Consider the following 20,466-nt stretch of genomic DNA (forward strand, 5'->3'; position numbering starts at 1 on the left):
ACAATTTTCTTTTATTTGCTTTTAGAATTAGAGCCTGGGGCTCTCATTTCCAGCCCCACCGTTGTCAGCACTCTTTGTTAGCGTGCCCGGCCGCATGCAGGACTGCCGTTTGAATGAGACAGTATGACACGTAGAAACCGAATGTAAGCTTTTGAGGGTGAATGAACCCCCCCTTGTATTTACGATGCTGTCTGTGGTAGAAAAATCTCAGATAAACCATCAACATACCACGAGATGTTCGCGTTCGCGTGTCTGACAGGCATCTTTACACACACAAATGTACTGGCTGCTACCTTCTGAACAGAGCATGTTGGCTACCGTGCCACATTTTTCTTAGAATTCTCAAAATTTTCTGTTTGAAAGGGGACGACTGAGGTGTGTCAGAATGCGGCCAGTGTCCAAGACCCAGCTAGTGTCGGTCACAGCATCGGTCATGAGCGGGAGCCTGCGATTCAAAGCTTCAAGTTTAGTCGAAGTGCGCATGTTCTGTAACCAATAATGGCTCATCGTCAACCGATGCCACCACGTGGCATGGTTGAAAAGTCAAGATTGGGGTTTGTCGTGTCGCAGAGGTTTTCCAAGAGGAAGCTAGCGACACCCGCATTCGCGATGTGGGTCCTGTCGTGGAATATATTGCTTGCTGCCGCTACGCTTATCTCAAGGGCAAGTAGCGCGCTTTCGCCGTCAGGATGGACGGATTCGGGGGTAGATGGGATTGCTTCGCGCGTTGGCCTTTCTCAAGTGAAGCCGCCCTGTCGGTGCGCGACAGAAGGAGGACGTTCTGCGAAAAACTTGCATCATTGGTGTTTCCCCGGGCCGGTTCCTGCTGTCGCAGGTTTTCTTGGCACAGGAGCTTTCACTGCTGCGTTGTTTTTTCAAAAGCATTCTCCACACTCTCGGATACGCTCCATACGTCGAAGGTGGCCCCTTCATGCTTCGCACTTTAAAGACCCCTTACACTTTCGCGCCACCTCGTCTTCCCTTCGGGCACTACACACTTCTCGGGATTGTGCGTTCACACCATGTAGTTTCACAGTTGGTCCGGGTAACTCATGTGTTCTCCGCACTGTCACTGAAGTGCCAACACCATTATTTGAGAGCTTGAATGCTTCATCACACCTATCTTCTCAAAGTTTCCGCCGTCCGTTGGCTGCTGCCCACGTCGAGGAGGGGTTGACGGTGTCGTCCCACTCGCAGCACGTAACGCCATTAAATGAGGAAATATCCACCGGTGGTGGTGGCGGCAGCAAATTCACGGATGAAAAGTATGTGCCTGTGTATCCCTTACGAAATCACGTCCTTTTTGATGAACCGGTCTTTGCGGCGATGAACCAGATCAGACATCTGATACATAAGCTGGAGCTTTCGTCGAAGCAGGATGTAAGCCCCCACTATTCCTGTCTGTGAAGGTCAAGCAGATGGTGCCTGAAGTACTGTCGAATTCCGGGGAATGACGATTTCAAGAGCCCAAATATGCCGGTGACAGAGTACGCCTTCGTATCATCTTACAGACAGACTAGACTCTTCTGGATTTTTCCGTTGTCCATGCCACTTTCAGTCACTGGGTTCATCAGCCGTTTATGGGTTTACTTCGTGTAAGCATGGTTTCGAAGGTGTCTGCGACGGAAGGAGGACAGAAATCATGAAACTTGAGGGAGTGAATGGGGATGATGGGCGCTGGTAAGCAGCTGTAGGAGTGTCGGTGCGCCTACCCCCTTGTACTTCAATAGAACTGGTACCTAATGCCTCAGGTATCTGTGAAAACTGTGGCAGAATGACTTTGTTTGGTGCCATAAACGCTTCCCTGCTCCCTGTGTGTGTGTATGTGCCCGTCCCGGTTCGAGTTTTTTCAAAGATTTCTCCCGAAGACATTGACGAGCAGCTGCTGCCTTTGTTGTGCGAGGGAGACTTGCTAGAGCGGACTCTCGAGCTTGCTAGGTCTAACTATCGACAGCAGGTAGCCAGTGCTTCATCAGGGGACCCCGCGTGGGTCTCAACAGTGCTGGCTGAAAGATGCAGTTCTGAGAGAGAAGCAGTCGGCGGAGACGGAAATGAGGCAGACATCAGCAGGTCGACAGCGGATCTGCGGCTGGACCAGCGAGACGCAGGGACTCCGAGCGACACGAGATCTCGCGTCAATGGGCACGAGGAAAGCAGCGAAAATGTCTCTTTTCGCAGTGCTGCGAAGGAGAGAGATGAGGTCAACACGGATAGAGGAAATCTAGATCCGCTGAGCAGGCTACGAAGGCTGGAGCACCTTTCTCCACAGCTGATCGCCCTGGCGAAATATCATCGCCGTCGGCAGGCTAAAAGGAAAGCAGAACGCCTTTTGGCGGCGATGCTGGTGAGCGGTTGACCAGAAAAAGCGTATTGGCGGTTTTTAGCGTCACCTGGAGTTTTCATCTCATTGCGCCATCCCCATCTCGTACGGAATGACTAAGCTATGAATGAGACTCGGAGCGACCATGTTTTCACCTGTCGAGACATTTTGTTAGTAAGACTAAGCTGAAATCATCACGATGGTGACCAACATTCTTTTTTCCCAGCAAATTATTTCTCACAGGGTGGAGACGCAGCGAGAATTGACGCACTGTTTCTCCAAATGGCGGAGCAGCGGTTGCTTGATGCCCACCTCCTGAATTTCATAGACGAAATGATTCACGAAGCCCACATGAAGTATTCGGCTTACAAGGCGAAGGAGGCTCTTTCGGAAACGGCTCTGAAGACGCTCAAGAGGAGGTATGATATACAGAGAGACTGATGCTCCAAGCCTTCTTCCAGGCCGGTGGAACAGCGCCCAGCAGCCCGACTACTTGTTTGAATATACGATACTCGTGTGACTGTTTTTTCCGCTTTGTGACAGGATTTTGGCTCATCTAGAAATGATGAAGAGCAATCGACAGGACTTTGTCCGGATTCTGAGCCTCTGTTTCCAAACACAAACAGACAAACGTCGTGCTATCTTAAAGGTAAACTGAAAATCGGTTTTGACGGATGCCTTTTGTATAGTTGTTCGGTGGATCATTTTCAAGACCTAATCTAAACCAGGGTTGACACGGGCAGCCATAGGTACCGTTGGCGCTGATCGCAGGTTGTCTTTAGCCCTGACCTTGTTAAGGCGATCTCATCTCCATTGTTAAAGTTGTGATGCACGTGTTCACCAACGTTCTGCCTGCGTAATGATTCGATGCCTTCATCCAAAGCCCTACGAAGAACACTGGTTTTCCCCTTCCTCCCCCTCCAATATTAGCATGGTCGTATCGTTTGTCGGTGATGTTGTACGCGGGAATATAGTTGCAAGAAGCGCGTGTGTCTCAACTGGGAGGTTGCGTCTAGCGTCGACAGGTAAGAAAATCATTTCCTTCGGTACACTTGAGTCACACGCACCGGAGGTAGAAGAACGGATTCAGCTCCGAGTATCAAGCCAGCACGTCCTGCAACTCCTGCCTAAGCTGCATGCACCGTGCCACTTCCTGATGGCTTTCAGGCGAGTCTGTATACCGTTGAGGACCTTGAGCGATTCCAGGAGTGGCTAGAAGATGGAATCCAGTTCGGGGGTAAGCGTGAGAAAATAAATCAGAATAAGTATATGGCTGGGGTGCAACTGAATCCGCTATTTGCTTGTAGAAAGTTCTTCACCCCAACATTTTAGTTGCTGCCTACATGCGGCGATGTAATGCTAACATGCTTTTGTTTTTTGTCGAGTACTCTTTTCCTTGCGTACACTGTTATGTTCGGGTGAATTAGACCGGCGGTGTGGTTTTGTGTGAATGTGGTGACTGACGCAGAGGAGACGGGAAAATTGAAGAAAGAACAACTGACGGTGATGCGAAATCTTGTCGAAGACTGTAAGCAGGCAAACCCATTAAACAAGGCAACACTGGATCACTGGCAAGAAGAAAATTCGTTCCAGTCGGACCTGAACTTACAGGCTGCGTGGGACAAGGCAGACGAGTCGGCGGGCAGTCCAGGCAACCGTCGTCTTCCGTGGGAATGATGAGATAATGTTGTGGTCTGTGTTGCGAGATACCTCTGAAAAGAGCAGTGTCGTGACGATAAACCTTGCGTGGCCGTGTCGCCGGTCGTGGTAGATTGATAAGTTTCGATCGTCACTGTCAATAAAAAATACTTAAATCAGGCGGTGATTTCAGTTTGATGACAAAGGACCGACGTTTGTTCCCCACAACGACACGCGCGTGTTTGGCTTCAAAATCTTATCAAAGTGGATGACATTTTATTCGTACTCCATTTGGTGTAGGCAAATTTTATTCGATTCAGAAAGAAGTTGAAGTCATTGTTGGCATGTGTTTGGCACGATATGTCACAAGGTGGCTTTGTGGTATATGCCATCACGGAACAACACAGACGATGTCCGCCGCTGTGGTACACCTCTGCAGCATCGTAGGTTATCATTTCGAAAATCCCGAGCATTTCCACGAGTGTGCATGTAAGAAGCCAGCACGGCCTTGCCCTAGAAATATGCATCGTTGTAGCCACATAGCCAGTGATGGCAGACAAACCTTGATATATGAAAGTGTTACAAACTCCTCTTTTTGCAACCTTAGCTCACTGTACAAGTCTGTCGGAGAATGTTCACCTTGCCTGCATGCACATATGTGAAAACACCTCACACAGCTGAGCGAAATTCACCGCAGCGCTGCGTGTGTGCATCCGACCGGAGACTTTTGTCATCAGCTCATTACGATGAAGCACCGACAACGAACGGCATCGAAAATTGTCGCTCTATACGAGTTCCGCGCAATGCATGCGGGCAGCAATGGCCTCGTTTTCATCTGTGATTCTCTGAACCGGATCGGCGAAGCTGCTTTGCTTTCGTCAAGAAAATCAAAGTTGGCAGCTACGACCGCGTGAGCGTCGGCTGACAGCGTCTGACAGATCAACGTCAAGCCAGAATAAGCCGGGGGGGGGGGGGGGGAACCCGCCCTGCCGTGAAGGGGGCGTCTTCACTGTGTTGCCAGAATGGTTGCCAGGTGCCAGTAGAGTTTCGGCGACTAACTACATCTCCGTGCAGTTAGTAAATTTTTTTTAGGCGCACACGAATTTCAGACCATCTCGTATGGGAGCATACCACAGAGATAGGCTTTCAGCATTTCTTCTGACGAGTAGAGCGCCCAACAGAGAGTGGGGCAGTTTTACATGTATATGTGGAAAGCCTCGTGAGTGGAGGACCACTTCCACTCCAGTTGGCCCATCTTGGGGCCGCGATATGACTAGCACTGGCATAAGTAAACTTAAAGAAGCCTTATACCTTCGGAGAAAAACAGTGATATAGTGTAGTCACCGGTGAGCAGCAACTTAATTCCTGTGTTTCCTCTGGATCCATGTTGACCTGAGCTGCGTCCCTGGAACCGGGAAATTGTGAGCCAATGACGCATTTTCGCGATTTTAAACAGTGCTTTGCGTCCCCACGATATTTCTGTAGGTCTTCAGACGTCACTACTGGCGTACGCAGGTGAGGCGGACTCGGCGATTTGCCCTCCCGGCGTTCTTCGATCCTACCTTATCTGCAGGTGCTGCAACTGTGAAAACCACTAGATGTTCCATACGCTCCTCGCGTCATCAGATCTACAGCGCCGATTTGCCGCTGACAAACTGAGAAAAAATCCTGAGTGTCGGAACTGACTTTGGCAACGTGTCTATCTCTTGCCTGTGAAGCTTCCTCCTCTCGTGTACGGATAGAGTGAAAGTATTTGCGTCAGTGTCTGGACAAGTTCCTTTGATAATAGTGCTCTGGAAAATGTGCCCTACTCAAACCAACTTCCTCGCGAAGAAGCAGCCTCGATGATTGACATGCATTTTCACACAGGAAACGCAACTGACGACCGCGCATGACTCAGATAGAGAGGGTATGCCGCTTGGTATCGTGCAAAAGCAAGTTGTGCATTGAGTCATCGCATGCCTCCATTGCAAACGAAATAACAACCTGGTGGAAAACTCCTAGTGGCATTTGATAGCCGAACCGAGATTCACATATCCGCACAACAGAAACGCTGTTCTGTTCCAATGGCCACTTCTACGCTTAGATGTTCTCAACTTACTCATTTCTAATGCGACTTCATTTCGTTCGTCTTCGACATCGCTCAAAAAGAATGGCGGCACTTCGGACCACTCATCACACTACTGTTCTGGTTCTAGGAAAGCTACATAATGAGGAAAGAGCGCTGCTTTCTCTTGAAGTACCTCTGAACCTCCAAATCGAGGTGTACATGCGTGACGGTGAGACGTGTATCCTTCAGATTGAGAGTTGACGTTATCTGCCCACATTCACGACCTGAACTGTGGCCTTTTCCTGCAGCCAAAGATTGCGCACTACGAACATAGGGTATCAGGCGGGTCCCTAGCCTTCTCATAAGCTGGAAAGTACTCACCTTCAAATGGCCTGCCCAGAGGCATGCAAGACCACGACTGAGCCCTCATCGCATTGTGGCTGTGTAACATCGCCAATACGCAAATTCGACACGACATATGTCAAAGCGAAGGCGCGCGGCGCTGCCCCCCTAACGAGGCATCACGTCTTCTTGCCATTGCGGGAGCACAAAAAACGTTGAGCAATATACTACCCCATTCAAGCTACGCGGCGCCTGATTCTTGCAAGGAATCATGGTTCGTGGAAAACCCCATGCAAGACGGACACGAGGCGAGCTAACGTCACGGCGCGGTAGACGAAAGCTCAAAAAAGAGACTGATTGCGTTACACAGGCGACCCCAATCTAGATCACTGCTGCGATACTCAAGCGTACCACCTACGCTTTTGTGAGATACTTCGACAGAAACACTTTCTGGAGCTAGGGTCATAACCGGTTGGAAACACGTGATTCGGAGACACACACTTTCTCTCGTCAGGGTAAGATCAATCTACCTGCATCGAGTGTCTATCCGTACTACAGCAGCGCTATCCAGTTTGGATCAACATAACCGTTGGCGGTTAAGGATTCTGAGATTTAAGCATTCTGGAGAGGCACTGATGAGCCGAAGCGACCCATGAGGGGGTGGACTGACAAAGGCAGAAGCTGCAACCATCGCCAACTCACTTTAACACATGGACCGCCAACGGGGTCATGAGTGACTAACACCCTTGTATTGGCATACAATTGGACCTAAATCGCCTTTTCACCGCCGGGTGTACTGACTGATTGGGTTTGCCTCAGAACTAGCACTATAAGCCTAAAAAAACTCGGAACCGTAGTTCGTTTGCCTTCGCCCTTTTGGATATGTTCTTTGCTGCGTGCCCGAAAAACAAAACGGTGTATGAAACCGAGCCGAGGATGCATCCCTAGCACTTGCGTACATCGTTAATAACGAATTCGCTGCTGCACCTAATATGAGTGCCGTGGCACATCTCACTCAAATGAAGAATCTGCGGTGACCGCGCAAAGAGTTCTGGCACTCTCAGAGGGGATCTGAGCAACGACATGCTTACGGAACAGGTCGCAGGCAAAGAGTTGAGCCACCAGGGGCTGAAAGAGATGCTCAACATACGAAAGCACTTCCGAAGGTCGATAGTGCGTCACCCACAATAGACACGGTCTTCAAAATCGCTAATTCTGGACGATTACCACGCTCAAGTTCCGTTACAAACAAAGCAGACAAGTTAGTACCCAGACTGGTGAAGATACTCGGCAAAGGCCAATGCCGAAGTCCTGCTGTTTCCCTTGTCCTGTTCCTTCTCCTCATCGTAAAGGGCAATGACGATAGAGCCATTCGGGGTCTTGATCAAGTGCGCGCCACCCTTGGACCGTGCACACATGGTGATGTCGAAGGTGCAGTCGTTGTACTCGAATCCTTTCTCCTGCAGAGAAAATAGATAACATTGACAAATGCAACCACTTGGATACTGGAGACAAAAAACCGCCTTATCTTTGCATCAACTTTGTTCCCTCGGCGGTAATTTCTGCTAGTAAGATCGACGTGATAGATACAAAAAAAGAAGAAACAAACAATTTTTGACGGTTGAGGACCAAGCACACGGAGCACTGTATGTCCTGACAGATCTTCCCGATCCGAGCTGCTTTCTCACGCAGTGCGACCCCTTGCGAGATATGATACTTACAGGTCGGACAACCTTGTACTTCTGGCCGCCAATCCAAACACCGTTAGGGGCACTGCCATCGTCAACTGCAGCTTTGATCGTGGAGGCCTCGTTGATCGACACCTTGCCGCACGCGTTGCCATCCTCTCCGATAGTGTCCTCCTCATGATCATCCTTGTACAGCTTGGACCATCCGTCATCATCATCAGCCGCCGCGGCGAACACAACACCGTCCTCCGCCTAAGAGTCGAGCGCAACAGAGAGACCAAGTACATTCGCATACAGAGCTGCTGGCTCGATTACGTGACCATACTATGATCCGGGGACTCCGGAGGGAGTATAACACAGTAGACGCAAGGAAATGGTAAAGCACAAAAATCATACGCCGCCGCGCTGAGACACGAACAGCTAATCATGTTTCAGGAGCCTAGTTATTACCTCTGCGGGAGGGCACTTCTCCCTCAGGCTTCAGAGGCGAGCGACAATTACTACTACCTATTAGCGGATTCTAACACTGAAAGAATGCAAGGCGTCACAAAGGATTCTCATCCATAGAAGGATGACAGTCAAACATTTGTAGGCACGGCTAGAACCAACAAAGAAAGTAGACGCCGCGGAGCGACACAATCCGCTGTTGAGCAGCCAAAGGGGATGCGGCATTGATTGAGATGCGCATTAGTACAGCTACGCTGAGACCTCCGACTTTTTCTGCCGCCTTTCTATAACGATTGGTAACCGGATAGAAACTTTACACGAGCAAACTGTACCGGAACTTCTAAACGTCTAGCCGGCCTCGTTGTATTTCCCGAAAACTGCGAAGCACGCTTACGTTGGCGATGCCGCCTGCGCAGCAGTAGCCTGTGTCAACAAGCCACTCCTTGACAACAGGGTCCCAGTCGGACATCTTGGAAAAGAATGGAAACAAGCCGCGAAAGAAGCGAAAAAGAATTCTATAAGATGTAGCCGATGACCTGGGAGGAAAGAAAATAATGCAAGTAACGGCTCACACAACGGGCTACCCACCTTTCTCACACCGAGGCACACACACTGTCGCTGCCGCATCACCACCACTCCCGCGATCAGCACGCGCTGGCCAGGAGCAGCATCCAGCGCAAGCGTGCGCATCCCCTGCCTTAAAACCGTCACGCGTACCGAGGGTCCGATGCAGGGCGCGTTTCGTGAGCCGAGCTTGGTGGCCGAGCTGGGGAGCTGCTAACCCACTGTTGACAGGGCGTGGAAGAAGAGCGCGCGGCCACCACCAGTAAAAGGAGGCCGCGGCGTGCCGATCACCGCATGTAGGGAAGGGCGCTGTTGCAGCGCAGCCATTACGGCTGCTTCCATCGTATCTCCCGGGGGCGAAATTACCGCACCATCTATTTGGGATCCAGGTGGAAAGGTGGAAACACGTATCCACCCGCTAAGACGGACGTGCCATACCAGAAGGCTACACAGTAGATGACATGCAGACTTCTCTCCTTTGTTTCAATCGCAAATGTAGCTTCCTGGTGGACACATTCTACACGCCCTACACGAAGCAACCGAGCTTCAAACAGTTCCAGCGTAGCCGGCACTCACAGAGCAGAAGCCGCACGCGCCGCGTGCGCGACAGCAACACGGTCTGGATGAAGGTAAAACAGAACCCTACTATGACTGTGTCATGGCAGTCACGATTGAGGACAACGAAATGTTGGGAACAAAACATGATAGATAATGGAGAACGATAGAGAAAATCGTAGTAAGAAGCAACTGTATCCAAACAGCAGGACACAGTGGTACAGTGCTCGCTGGAGCATGCAGTGTTTGGTTGGAAGCGGGCACACAATACCATATGCAGGGTGACAGATGTGAAGTCCAACAATATGCTCACAAATTAAAGCTCTGCGTCCAGAGCCGAAGGAAGTTGCTAGATCTCCTGGTAACGGCGCCATTGCTGGGCTTTTTAAAAATGGCGTCCCCCTTGCATTACTGATTGAGATTCGTCCATTCCGGGGCGCGCCCACACGGACACTGATCCATGCCGACGCGTAGACTCTAGTAGGTTGAAGCTCTGTTTCCTGGCGTTCGAAATGAAGGTAAAAGGAAGCGGATGACCTCAGTTGAGGCTCCACTTCGTCTATTGTCCTGCCTTTTTTCTTTGTTTCACGTGGTGACGCCCCCTGTTACCAGTGGGTCGATGCCGAACGGCGTACGCGACGCCTCCGTGCTGTTTGAGGGCATGGTCGACCCTGAAAAGCTACTCTGAATGTGCAAATAGCGTTTGTGGATTGGGCTGCTGCTCTCTCCAACTCAACAATACACTTGAAGTACCTGAGTCGATGACCAGCTCCGAGAGGGGCTAGATAACCCGTCTGGTGGCCGCGATACGCGAAGACGTGAGATGTTCCGGCAACATGGATATCCGGTATACAGAAGAACGCGGCGACCACTGCCAGCTTCCCACGTACGACCGTTTGCTGTTGATCCAGCCACAGTCCCTGCAAGTCGTCGATAGCATCCGCGGTGTCATACAACAGAGGCTTACTGGGGCCGGCGAGGGAGCGGGAGTACAAAGCGGGATCCAAACAGGAAGACCTACTTTCATTGGTGCCGCGGTTGCTGGTATTGGTTCTGTTCCACGATACATCGCTGCTGCTCAGCAACAAAAAGCTCTGGTGGCCTTTTGGGATATCAAAAAGGAGGCCATTGCGTATCAAGTCGCAACCCCAGAAGTGGTGAGAATTGTCTCATGTTTACTTGATCGCTGAAAAGATTGGAGGTTGTACGCATACTTAGACCTCTGAAACTCGTTTGTCCTCATGGTAGAGCAGACTCGAGGAAAGCAGAGGCCTCCCATTAAGTATAGTTGTGTCTAGCATATATTCGGCACCCGCATTGGCATACAAGCGGCACGATTATCATGCTCTTCACTTTAGTGGTCTCTTTTCACGTCTCTTTTGATTACATCCGCTTTTCCGTGTGTCAAATTCCAGACACAGAATGACGTAGTGCCATGCGCTTAAAAGCATAAAGACCTGTTTCTGCGAGTTCCGGGTAGGAGTGGCTGAGGACTGAGGGGAATGCTTATAAATGAGATCCAGCAGCCATATCAACTTGGGCTCATAATACTGAATTGGGGAGAGGCGGGGATGGAGTGAATCGTCTGTGTGGGTGTAGATTGCTCACGAGTGAACTGAGATGTGCTTTATTGCGTTGTAAAAAGATAGTATTACCCGCGCTGTGCCGTCGTCCTCTATGTATAGAAGGCGCAAGCTGCTAGAAGCTAGTTTCATGAGAGAGAGGATTCCCATAATCCTTCAAACTGCTGTGTGGAATGGATCATTTGTGTTCAGATGACCACACTTGCGTTCCATCCTAATGGAAGTTTGCTGTTCGCTGGCAGCCGTACTGGCTGTCTGTACTGCTGGCAGCTCTCCGGCGTGGTGCCACTTTCAACGACGGCGCTGCGTGTGAGGTCTTCGGAAGGGGCGTCGCTTCTTCGAAGGTGTTGGCCTGCCCACTACGGGGCATGCGCAGCACTCCTTGTTGAGGAAGACAGAATCATCAGCGGTGGGACCGACGGCAGCATTAAACAGTTCTCTTTATATGAGTGAGTGCGAAATGCTACTTTGGCCTTGCGAACCTGTCTGATCGGTGGAGCAACACTGAGGCAACAAAACCTACTCCCAAAAAGCTGTAGGATATTGTTAGGTCTTTCTGACGAATGGCATGTACCACATGAGTGAGCTACCTCGCGCTCAGCGGTGTCACAGTTCTGACCGGTAAGGAGGGGTTTTGTGAGAGTATCAATGATCTATGTCTGGCTGATGTCATCATCCATTCTGCATACACCAAATCAGGTAGGAAGGTAGGAGCCATTGGTACCTGATACTTCCGGCGACACGTTTTCGGATGGCAGAAGGCCAGAACCGTGGATCCTGCGTTTTCCATTGTTAGCTTTGTATCTGGGCGTATACATAGTCAAGCGCCGCTACAGGCGTAGTGCCTATGCAGTCTAGCTGAACGTACTCTCTTTCGATGTTTACCGTCAACAAACACAGCCGCCGAGTAGGTTCTGTACCGAGCGCACACAATAAGCTCCACCTTTCAGAGGATGTGTTTACATGATCGTTGCAGCGCTTTTGTTCTCCCGTGGGTTAATGCAGCATTCTTTCAACAAGCAAAGATTCGGAGAACGGACAAGCGATGCAGACCGCCGACTGCGCTGTGACAGTATCTCAGAGTTGGTCCGGTCACTCACAGGCGGTCACTGCCCTGTGTGCTCCTTATCGCGTATCAGAGGTATCCGGAGTTCGCGCCGTCTCTCTAGTGTCCTCTGCGCTTGATCGCACTATAAAGGTAAGCTATAGTGCTGTAAGGAACACTTCATTTCTTCTTTTCTGTGAGCAGCTTGATTCTTGCCGCCGTTAACTGGCTCCGTAGATAAGCGACTATTTTAGCTCACACGTCGGAGCAGTAGTCTCTTCCGTGATTTTGAATCATGAGGTTATGCTAAAAACAAGGTGATGGACAACTCAGGTGTATTTGTTTTTTGCACTTTGGCGCGCTTCGTCACTCACCCCACGGCTCGTTTCCACCGTGCGTTGGCGAAGCATTCGCTTTAAGCTTGCTTATGGGGCATGATGGAGGCTGCGACCTTGCACGGAAAAAAAGGTACCGCCTAGCATGGCATGACGTACTACCTCTCAAACGCATCTTATGAACGGAATATTTTATGTGATTGTTCAGGTGTGGAGTCAGCATAGTGGCAGCCCCCTTGGAACGTTTCTTTTACCAGCACCAAGTCGCTGCGTGATTGTGAATACGTTAGAAGCGGCACCAGTCATATGCGCGGCGTGCGATGATGGTCTCGTTCACCTTTTACCTCTGAGCGCTACGACCACCACCGATGGAGCCTCCCAGCAAAATGTTGATTCACAGGCGGATGCATCCTCACTGAAGGACCTCGGTGGGAATCGCAGTGAAACCTGCAGTGAGGCGCCGACTGCTCATACGCGACACCTCAGGGGTCACACTGGGGCCGTGATCAGTTGTGTACTGCTGAGCGATAATAAACTTGCCAGCTGTGCAGCGGATGGCGTTCGGTTCTGGGACCTTGTCTCCGGCGCAACCATTAAGCATATCAGTCATGTTGGTAAGCTACTATGCCTTGTGAGGAGAAAACCATAAGTTATTTCAGACCACCGTTTTGGACTAACACTGGGAAGAAACTGTAAAGCAAAACAATGCAGATGCTGGAAACAATATCATGCGTCCGGAAAGGCGAAGTTAATGTAGGTAGGCAGTGGCACATAAACAGTGGTTTACTTGTATAATAGGTTCAGGAACTTGATCACACGTGGGAAGTAGTTGTGGTATGGATGTGAGTCTGACACTCAGAGGAGCAGAGAGAGAGGGGGAGCGTTCGAAAATAAATTAGCTTACAAGGGGACACACTTTTGATGTCCGTTTCAACTTATGCAGGTGGTCTGCTTACGGGAATGCACGTTTTGAGTACCTCGACTGATTGTAACCTTCTTGTTCTTCCACCTCTGGCGCCGCTGCGACGTGCCCTGGCTCAGCCGAGTGAAACTGGGACAGTCCGTATCTTGGACAGAGGCGCAATGCGGCGACAAATGCGCCACAGCCAGCGGAGAGCGCCTTACTGCTCCCATGCGGAGCAGGCATGGCGCGGATGCCGTCATACAGGCCCGCGTGCGTGGTTCCGTTATTTTGACGCTGTTCAAGTGAGTTGCTGAACTAAATGCGAACTCGACTGTGCGACTGGCGGCAGATTTGCATGGAACCTCGTCTGAAACGTGTTACATAGTGTGAGAAGATGTCAATACTTAGCAGAGCACACGATGAAAAGCGTATCGCTGTGAGTCACACTCAGGACTCGTGTCAGCAGCACTGACGAACCGTGCATGTCAGGGAAGCTAAGCACCTGTCATAGAAGATGTGATATGAAGAGGACGGGGAATAAGGGATAGTGCACGATCATGAAATTCACGTGCCCATTCCCCAAAGAGTAACGAAGCCTTGCATTTACGCTTCTATTTCGCGCAGCTTGATATTCGGCTTAGATACATGGCGATGGACTCAACAGAGGGCATTTGCACACAACGTTGATGGTAGCGACGCATCCTTTTTTTTCTGCTGAGCGCAGCAGGGGCTCATAATCTGCAATTTGACTTCGCAGGTGCTGGCTTGATTTGATGTCTTGCTTGCGCTCTGTGGCTATTGCTTGTTTGTGTGTCTTCAGTCACGAGTTCCCTGCACGGAAGAAATGCAGGCGGTGCCATAATGCAGGAGGCGTCAGAACCTCATGACACTCCGTAGACGAACCAAGTTGCTGCGTGAGTATGTGATTTGCTGCCGCTAGGCAACATTCGTTGGCTGCTGCTAAAACGTTACAAACAAATAAGGATTAGTGATCTGCGTGAGCCTCCAGAGCAGAGCGACTGCTGCGCGTATTTACTACCTCATGGCTGGGTTTATTTTAAGGATGCATCTCCAGGGAGACCGGCTCTTCGTTTCCGGTCGACTTACCGTTTGTGACGTGCGCGCGTGATTTTCTGGCCTCGGGGCTTCCGCGCTTCACACGAAGTACACGGATGCACGCTGCCAACTGCACCATCCATTACTACGTGCACCTGGCCTGGAGCATCCAGCTTTCAGGGATCGCGCAGCATCTGGTTTTTGCGTCCCTCGGGCCTATCACGTTTTTAACTTTGGGAATCGGTATTCAACGTAGGCCGAGGGATAAATTTGTGGTAGTCCTCCCTGCATCTAGGTGTTTCACCGCATCGAACGTATAACCAACAGTTTAAAAATTTTGGCCGAACTTCGTGCAATCAACTGTAATAATGAAAACTGTCCGTCTGTACAGCAACTTGCTGTTTCGAGTTCATTGTGAACCAGCAACCTACGCACGGGCGCGCGGTTTCTCGTGTTCTAGGACGGACCCCACATGGAGGAGAGCATGGGGGTTTTCGCAGGGCAATCTCTGGTTTGTTCAGGCTGCAGTTCTGTGCACTTTTTTCCCGACGGCCAAACAGTCCGAGTCACCCACTTAGCGTTGAGGCGGTGAGCAAAACCTATTTAGAAACATATAATATTTCCGCCCCCACATGAATATTAGTCCTGCGTGAAATGACGTGCCCCGGCATTTGGCGATGGCATAGTGACAGCGCCTGCCACCCGAGATCAACCACTAACCCAGAAAAAGTAGCTTCAAGCCAGATTCTAGCACATTCGTACTCACCAGAAGCTCAAAACACGTTACGCTTGCACAACGATTGGGCGTGGTATCCGGCTAGAAACCGATTCTAAGTGTGCTTTCCCCGAATGGGTTGATGCGACGCAACGAGAACACCCATCATCGATCCCCTTGTATCGTGGCACACTGCAAGGCGGCAGCAACATCACCACATGCCTGAGGTCGATCAAAGAAACGCTCCTCACGGCTGCAGGGCCGCTGCATCAAACAAAAGAACTGCCAGCCTGAGGCGCTCACAAAACACGAAGACAATGAATGCTACACACGAACAATGAGAATAATCTCTTATAACACCTCGGTTCCTCATGCATTCGGTTAGCTGCCGATCGTCAAATGCACAGTCGTGCATACCACTAGGTAACAACGCCTCAAAAAAATTCCGCCTTGATGCACCCTTCTGGGCCACACGATCTGCCCTCTGACATGTTGGATAAGCCTCGAGACAAATCCTATGACTGCTATGAAGTGCGTCACCGGACAGCTATCAGGGTATGCTCGCGCTATCGGATGCCCACGGATTAATGAATAATCAATATTTGTAGGACTTAGATGCATCGGGGACCCACGACCCTAATCGCACTTTCTAGGGAATCACAGTGCTTCGGGATGGTCGACATTTCAATGGATGCTATTCCACACCCGCACAAAATACTGCTCCACACCGAAAACAATCTCCCACACAATGACGTCTGCCTCCACAACAGCCCTTTCACACGACCACTTTTGCCCAATCGAGATCCACGGGACAAGGGCGTACAGAGTTGTTACACAAATAAACGACTCGACCTCACATTAGCGTACAAAGTCGACTTGACTTTCCTCTGGCCAGTAACATGGACCCGCTGCTTTGATCCATTGATTTCACCGTATCCGAAAGACGCCGCAAAAATTGTGGACACCATCCCTCATCAAGTACGATTCTTGCTTCTGGAAAAAAAGTCTTTCAACGATTTCTGTGATTCGTCGTCCCCTCTACTGCGGCTAATTACGCCGCTGCTTCTTTAGCATTGCCCATCAGATAAATTGGAAACACCCGCCAGTTCCGTTCGTACCTCGTGCAAGGTACTTCCCTGAAGAGTAATTCTGTTTGGACTCGTCCACGCGATGACAGGCACTCTCGAAAAGCACAGACTGACTCACTGTGCCACGATTGTGCCTGACAACTTGGCCCCTCTCGAGGGAAGACATCCTTGAATTTTTTTATACTAGCCAGACAGCCACACTCACCAATGGGGTCCATAACTATTCTCGTTACGCTGGAAGACTGCTATGCTCCAGAGCAACCCTGGGGGTTGGACGCCAGGTGCTTATATGCTTTTAGGTGATGGTGATGAACGAGTTTGGCGTATTCTGCAACAATTCGGTCGCCTTCAGCGTCACGGACTTCACCACATTTGTTGCAACGAAAACGCCGAGGAAAATTCACGTTTTTGCAGTTTCGGCACACCCAATTTCCATGGTGATTTTTTACAGGGTTCTGGCAGTTCCCACTGCTCAGCTCCGCGCTGCCACACAAAGGATCACCATATATTTTAAGAAAACTACTGGGATTTTTGAACTCATCTGGGTGAGCCAGCATTGTTGGGGCGGAAAAATTCGGGCCTCCAATTCCTCTTACACTCCCACTGTTGCTCCGGATACCTGAATTAGCGGAAGCCGAAGGTACCCCTGATACATCATTTTTAGACTCTCTTGCAGCCGAGTCATTTGCTTGAGGATCAGGAGAGTGGCCAAGCATTGCCAAAGCCGTACGGAGAACATCCGCAGCTTTACTGGTCGGTTCTGGATCCCCTAACTCTTGAAAATACACAACAAGAGCATCAGCTACGTCCTTTGCCTTGAGGAGCATGACTTGAAGTGCTGTTGTGTACTGAGTAGCATCTTCCCCATCTACCACTGAAGGGACGATTGCGGGGACATCCTCACTGATTCCGAATCCTGCTTCCCTGGCAGACACGCGAAAACTGAGTGACGAGGGCCCGGGTGTCTGGCCCGTCACGTCATGTATCTCTGTCGCTGCAGGCTTTAAATCAAACGCAGCACTCAGTTCACCAGCCACCCTTGCTGCGCTGTTACAAACCGAAGTGACCAGCGTCGCACCGCCTGAGCCACACGATGATGGCAACCCAGCAGCCCCTCCTTGTTGCTGAGCTGTTGGGGCACCGACTGCAGAATCTGTTCCTATCTTCATCGGCGCCATACTGCTGTTTAGGAGCATCAGCTGAGAAACTAAGGCTCCCCCAGACGTTGCTGCAGCTTGGGATGAATTGGGACCACTAAGTCGCAGGCCGTCGGTGCTGTTCGTTGAGCCCCAGTTTCCACACAGCCCGCTTCTTGTATTGACTGGTGGTAAACCGTGCGACTGCATGGGTTTTGCATCGTTTTGTGCTTGATGAGCTCTATTGCCACCTGGTTGCAATACATCATCCGACCGAAGTAAGTCCAACATGGAGCTGAGGAGACGGCCCTGCTGTTGAGCGGCCTGTTGGGCTGCAGCTGCCTGGCTTGCAGTGTGAGAATCGAGACCCATGCTCTGAAGCTCGTCCTTGAGTCGTGTAAACTCGGCGACTCGGAGATCATTTACTGCGCTACGAGCACATCCGCATCTATTGCAAGCCCTACGCCTGGGATAATTTATATTGCTGCAGTTATTGCACCTCCAGTTGCCACCCTCTCCCATACGTGGTGGTTCACGGGCATTCCCTCGAAATGCCATCGTGGAACCACCGTGCGGTGTGCCAGGCATGCACGGCGTTTGGCTTCTGGGACCGCTCGTCCCCGCCGCACCTGAAGCCACCACATCAGATGAATGGAAAGGACCCGTCCCACCGACGGTGGCCGGTGTGCCGTTCAGCGACGGGATCATAAGGGAGGTGAGATCCTGCAATCCTGCGTATCCAAGGCCGATGGGTGAATCTCTCAACAGGGAAGATCCATTAGAACTCGCCCCAGAAAACGTATTGGTCGATCCAATGTTACCTCCAACTGAGTCATTGCCCGAAGATGCAGCCGAAATAGCAAGAGGAATCAAGTTCATAGCCAAATTGTCGTACAACATCGAAGACTGCTCCAGTTGATCTACCCCGCTGTCACCACGACTATCTGAAGAGGGAGCCATACACGTTTCGCTGGTGCCCCCAAGGGCGGGGTGAAACGATGGCGCTCCAGATAACGTCTGTGGTGTGCTTATTCCTGATAAAAAGTCGCCGGGACTTTCTGCCTCCTGTCGAGCATGCTCGGAGGTTTTTTCAGAATTTACTGTTGCCAACACCGTGGCACCAGGGGCCTGAGAACGCCCTCCATAACCTTCCTCAGCCACTTCTGGGGACATTTTGGACGGGATTTCACTTCAGAACGAAATGAGCCTGTTTCCTAGGGAGGGTGAACCTGAACCTATAAACGGGCACACTTGTGCTGGGAAAAGGTTATCTGTCTTCAACAGACTTCAAGACGAGGCGCGGAAACAACGATCACCGAGTTCATAGTACGCTTGCGGCAATCACACGGGGTCTGCGGGGAGGAGGGGGCACTGCCGACGCGAATACAAGTATAGCCTTCCCTCTTGCCACGGGTTACTTAGGGTCAGCAACCTACACAGTGTATTCGTTGTAAATAACGCTCCGCACACGACAAGGAGGCATAACAATTAACAGGGACCTGGATGAGCGGCTGGCATAACTCGAGTACCACTTCAGCATCGGCACAAGTCCAGAAGCTTCCCGACACCGACCACATACAACATAAACCTGTTACAGGCTGTGAAACACACGATTACGCTGTTTGTACCAGACTCTTGCTCAGAAGCAGCAAACATTAGCAAACGAGCAACCACGGTCTACCAGAAAGGACGACCCTATGCTAGTCACTTGCGCTGAACAGGCTCCAGCTGCAACCATACGTAACGCGCACGATGACCTAAGATATCCGTTTGAACGGCCGGTCGCGCACGCTATACCGGTGATATACCTGTTGGTAAGACAGCGCCGTCGCCTGTGCCCACGAACAATAGAATGCCAACAATCGAAGCACGGTTTTCTCCCCCCGCGGAAAGAGGACTGCAATGGAGCTGCAGTCCAAACGCAGGATTTGCGGTCGAAGAGACAACGCGACAATCGACCGAATTTGCCCAGAAAAAACAGGCACGAACTACACGACAACTTTATTCCCTAGTCTTCTGGCCAGGGATACGAGATCGGTGAACGGAGACCCACTCAGAATCACCTACGGTGTAGTAAGTGCGGGGCGCGCCTGCGGGACGGGTACTGAGGGATGTAGATTCACCAAATTAAAGAGGGCCGATCCCGGTCTTTCCAAACCCAACACGAACGCTGATCAAGGAATATGCAGCAGGTGCAACTTCCACTTGAGGAATAATGATAGAGCCACGGGTTACGCCTGACGTGCTTGGGTCATTTATCTCGTACCTGCACCAGCCAGCAAAATGGCGCCTTCCCATCATCCCGCGCGTCTGTGCGCTGGTGACAAAACAAGAAGTGCGATCGGCAATGCCATCCACCCTTCTGTCACACTTCCATTGCCTCGATGCCCATAGAACTCGATATTTACTTGGAGAAAAAACCATTCCATGCCCCGGGCGAAAAGAATCATCACGCAACACAAATAGATGGCGTTCCGTCCCTCCGGCCTCGGCGTGTCTCCAGAGGCAGGTAACCTGTAGTACCGCTAGTCCGACACAGGAGTCGACTTTCTCGTTTTCAGAAATGCCGACACAATTTGTTTTCACCCGATTTCATCACTTCCCACTGCTTACTTGACAAACACGACCCTTCTGGCAGGCATGCACTTTCGGACGGGACCCGGCTGCGCCTGCTCGGCCCGTCCTTGCTTCCATAAAGCCGGCCTCACGAACGACTAACATCCGAAGAATGGCGTTCAGCTGTATAAGCATGGTGCAGCCGGACCGCCACCCGACGTCGGTCTTCGTGGAGCAAATTTACACTCCCTAGTAGTCCACTATGCCGGAGGGTGAGACAAATTCCTCACATATTTGCCTCATTTGTCCTTCTCGTACACGCTGCCCAGAGGGGCTGCGACCGCCTTGACGGAGCCTCCTCAGGTTGGTGGACAGCGAGGCAAGTTGACCACGCGCGCAGCGGCCGGCCGGCAGCATTTGGTGGTGGTAGCCAGCCGTCTTCTG

At 50.9% G+C, this 20,466-nt stretch overlaps 4 protein-coding genes across 4 annotated transcripts; 2 read left to right on the forward strand and 2 right to left on the reverse strand.

Annotated features, from left to right (window-relative positions):
• Positions 1-199: 199 nt before the first annotated feature.
• Positions 200-4,830, forward strand: TGME49_293680 (hypothetical protein). Its single transcript, XM_002370129.2, has 6 exons — positions 200-1,380; positions 1,856-2,344; positions 2,564-2,739; positions 2,864-2,969; positions 3,488-3,557; positions 3,789-4,830. Exons 1-6 carry the CDS (start codon positions 499-501, stop codon positions 3,995-3,997), a joined length of 1,932 nt encoding a protein of 643 aa, XP_002370170.2. The 5' UTR covers positions 200-498; the 3' UTR covers positions 3,998-4,830.
• A 1,413-nt stretch (positions 4,831-6,243) lies between these two features.
• On the reverse strand, positions 6,244-9,795 carry PRF (profilin PRF). Its single transcript, XM_018782204.1, has 3 exons — positions 8,874-9,795; positions 8,072-8,290; positions 6,244-7,810 (listed from the first exon to the last, which is right to left on the reverse strand). Exons 1-3 carry the CDS (start codon positions 8,952-8,954, stop codon positions 7,613-7,615), a joined length of 498 nt encoding a protein of 165 aa, XP_018638612.1. The 5' UTR covers positions 8,955-9,795; the 3' UTR covers positions 6,244-7,612.
• On the forward strand, positions 9,337-14,942 carry TGME49_293700 (WD domain, G-beta repeat-containing protein). The gene is made up of 6 exons (XM_002370131.2): positions 9,337-10,761; positions 11,380-11,636; positions 12,193-12,385; positions 12,776-13,181; positions 13,511-13,773; positions 14,292-14,942. The coding sequence occupies exons 1-6, from the start codon at positions 10,441-10,443 to the stop codon at positions 14,331-14,333; spliced, it is 1,482 nt and encodes a 493-aa protein (XP_002370172.1). The 5' UTR covers positions 9,337-10,440; the 3' UTR covers positions 14,334-14,942.
• On the reverse strand, positions 14,854-20,311 carry TGME49_293710 (Zn-finger in Ran binding protein and others domain-containing protein). Its single transcript, XM_002370132.2, has one exon. The coding sequence runs from the start codon at positions 18,637-18,639 to the stop codon at positions 16,576-16,578; it is 2,064 nt and encodes a 687-aa protein (XP_002370173.2). The 5' UTR covers positions 18,640-20,311; the 3' UTR covers positions 14,854-16,575.
• Between the last annotated feature and the right edge of the window lie 155 nt (positions 20,312-20,466).

Source organism: Toxoplasma gondii, chromosome Ia, assembly GCF_000006565.2.
Source record: "Toxoplasma gondii ME49 chromosome Ia, whole genome shotgun sequence".
Classification (NCBI taxonomy): domain Eukaryota; phylum Apicomplexa; class Conoidasida; order Eucoccidiorida; family Sarcocystidae; genus Toxoplasma; species Toxoplasma gondii.

Excerpts from the sequence above, each read along its gene's own strand:
- TGME49_293680 (XM_002370129.2), top strand. The coding sequence starts at position 499 with ATGGCTCATCGTCAACCGATGCCACCACGTGGCATGGTTGAAAAGTCA. Across the intron at positions 1,381-1,855 it reads AGCTTTCGTCGAAGCAGGAT|ATTTCTCCCGAAGACATTGA; the intron begins GTAAGCCCCCAC and ends GTTTTTTCAAAG. Across the intron at positions 2,740-2,863 it reads CTGAAGACGCTCAAGAGGAG|GATTTTGGCTCATCTAGAAA; the intron begins GTATGATATACA and ends GCTTTGTGACAG.
- PRF (XM_018782204.1), bottom strand. The coding sequence starts at position 8,954 with ATGTCCGACTGGGACCCTGTTGTCAAGGAGTGGCTTGTTGACACAGGC. Across the intron at positions 8,291-8,873 it reads GCGGCATCGCCAACGTAAGC|GCGGAGGACGGTGTTGTGTT; the intron begins GTGCTTCGCAGT and ends CTCGACTCTTAG. Across the intron at positions 7,811-8,071 it reads AGTACAAGGTTGTCCGACCT|GAGAAAGGATTCGAGTACAA; the intron begins GTAAGTATCATA and ends TTTTCTCTGCAG.
- TGME49_293700 (XM_002370131.2), top strand. The coding sequence starts at position 10,441 with ATGGATATCCGGTATACAGAAGAACGCGGCGACCACTGCCAGCTTCCC. Across the intron at positions 10,762-11,379 it reads AAGTCGCAACCCCAGAAGTG|ATGACCACACTTGCGTTCCA; the intron begins GTGAGAATTGTC and ends ATTTGTGTTCAG. Across the intron at positions 11,637-12,192 it reads AAACAGTTCTCTTTATATGA|CATTCTTTCAACAAGCAAAG; the intron begins GTGAGTGCGAAA and ends GGGTTAATGCAG.
- TGME49_293710 (XM_002370132.2), bottom strand. The coding sequence starts at position 18,639 with ATGTCCCCAGAAGTGGCTGAGGAAGGTTATGGAGGGCGTTCTCAGGCC.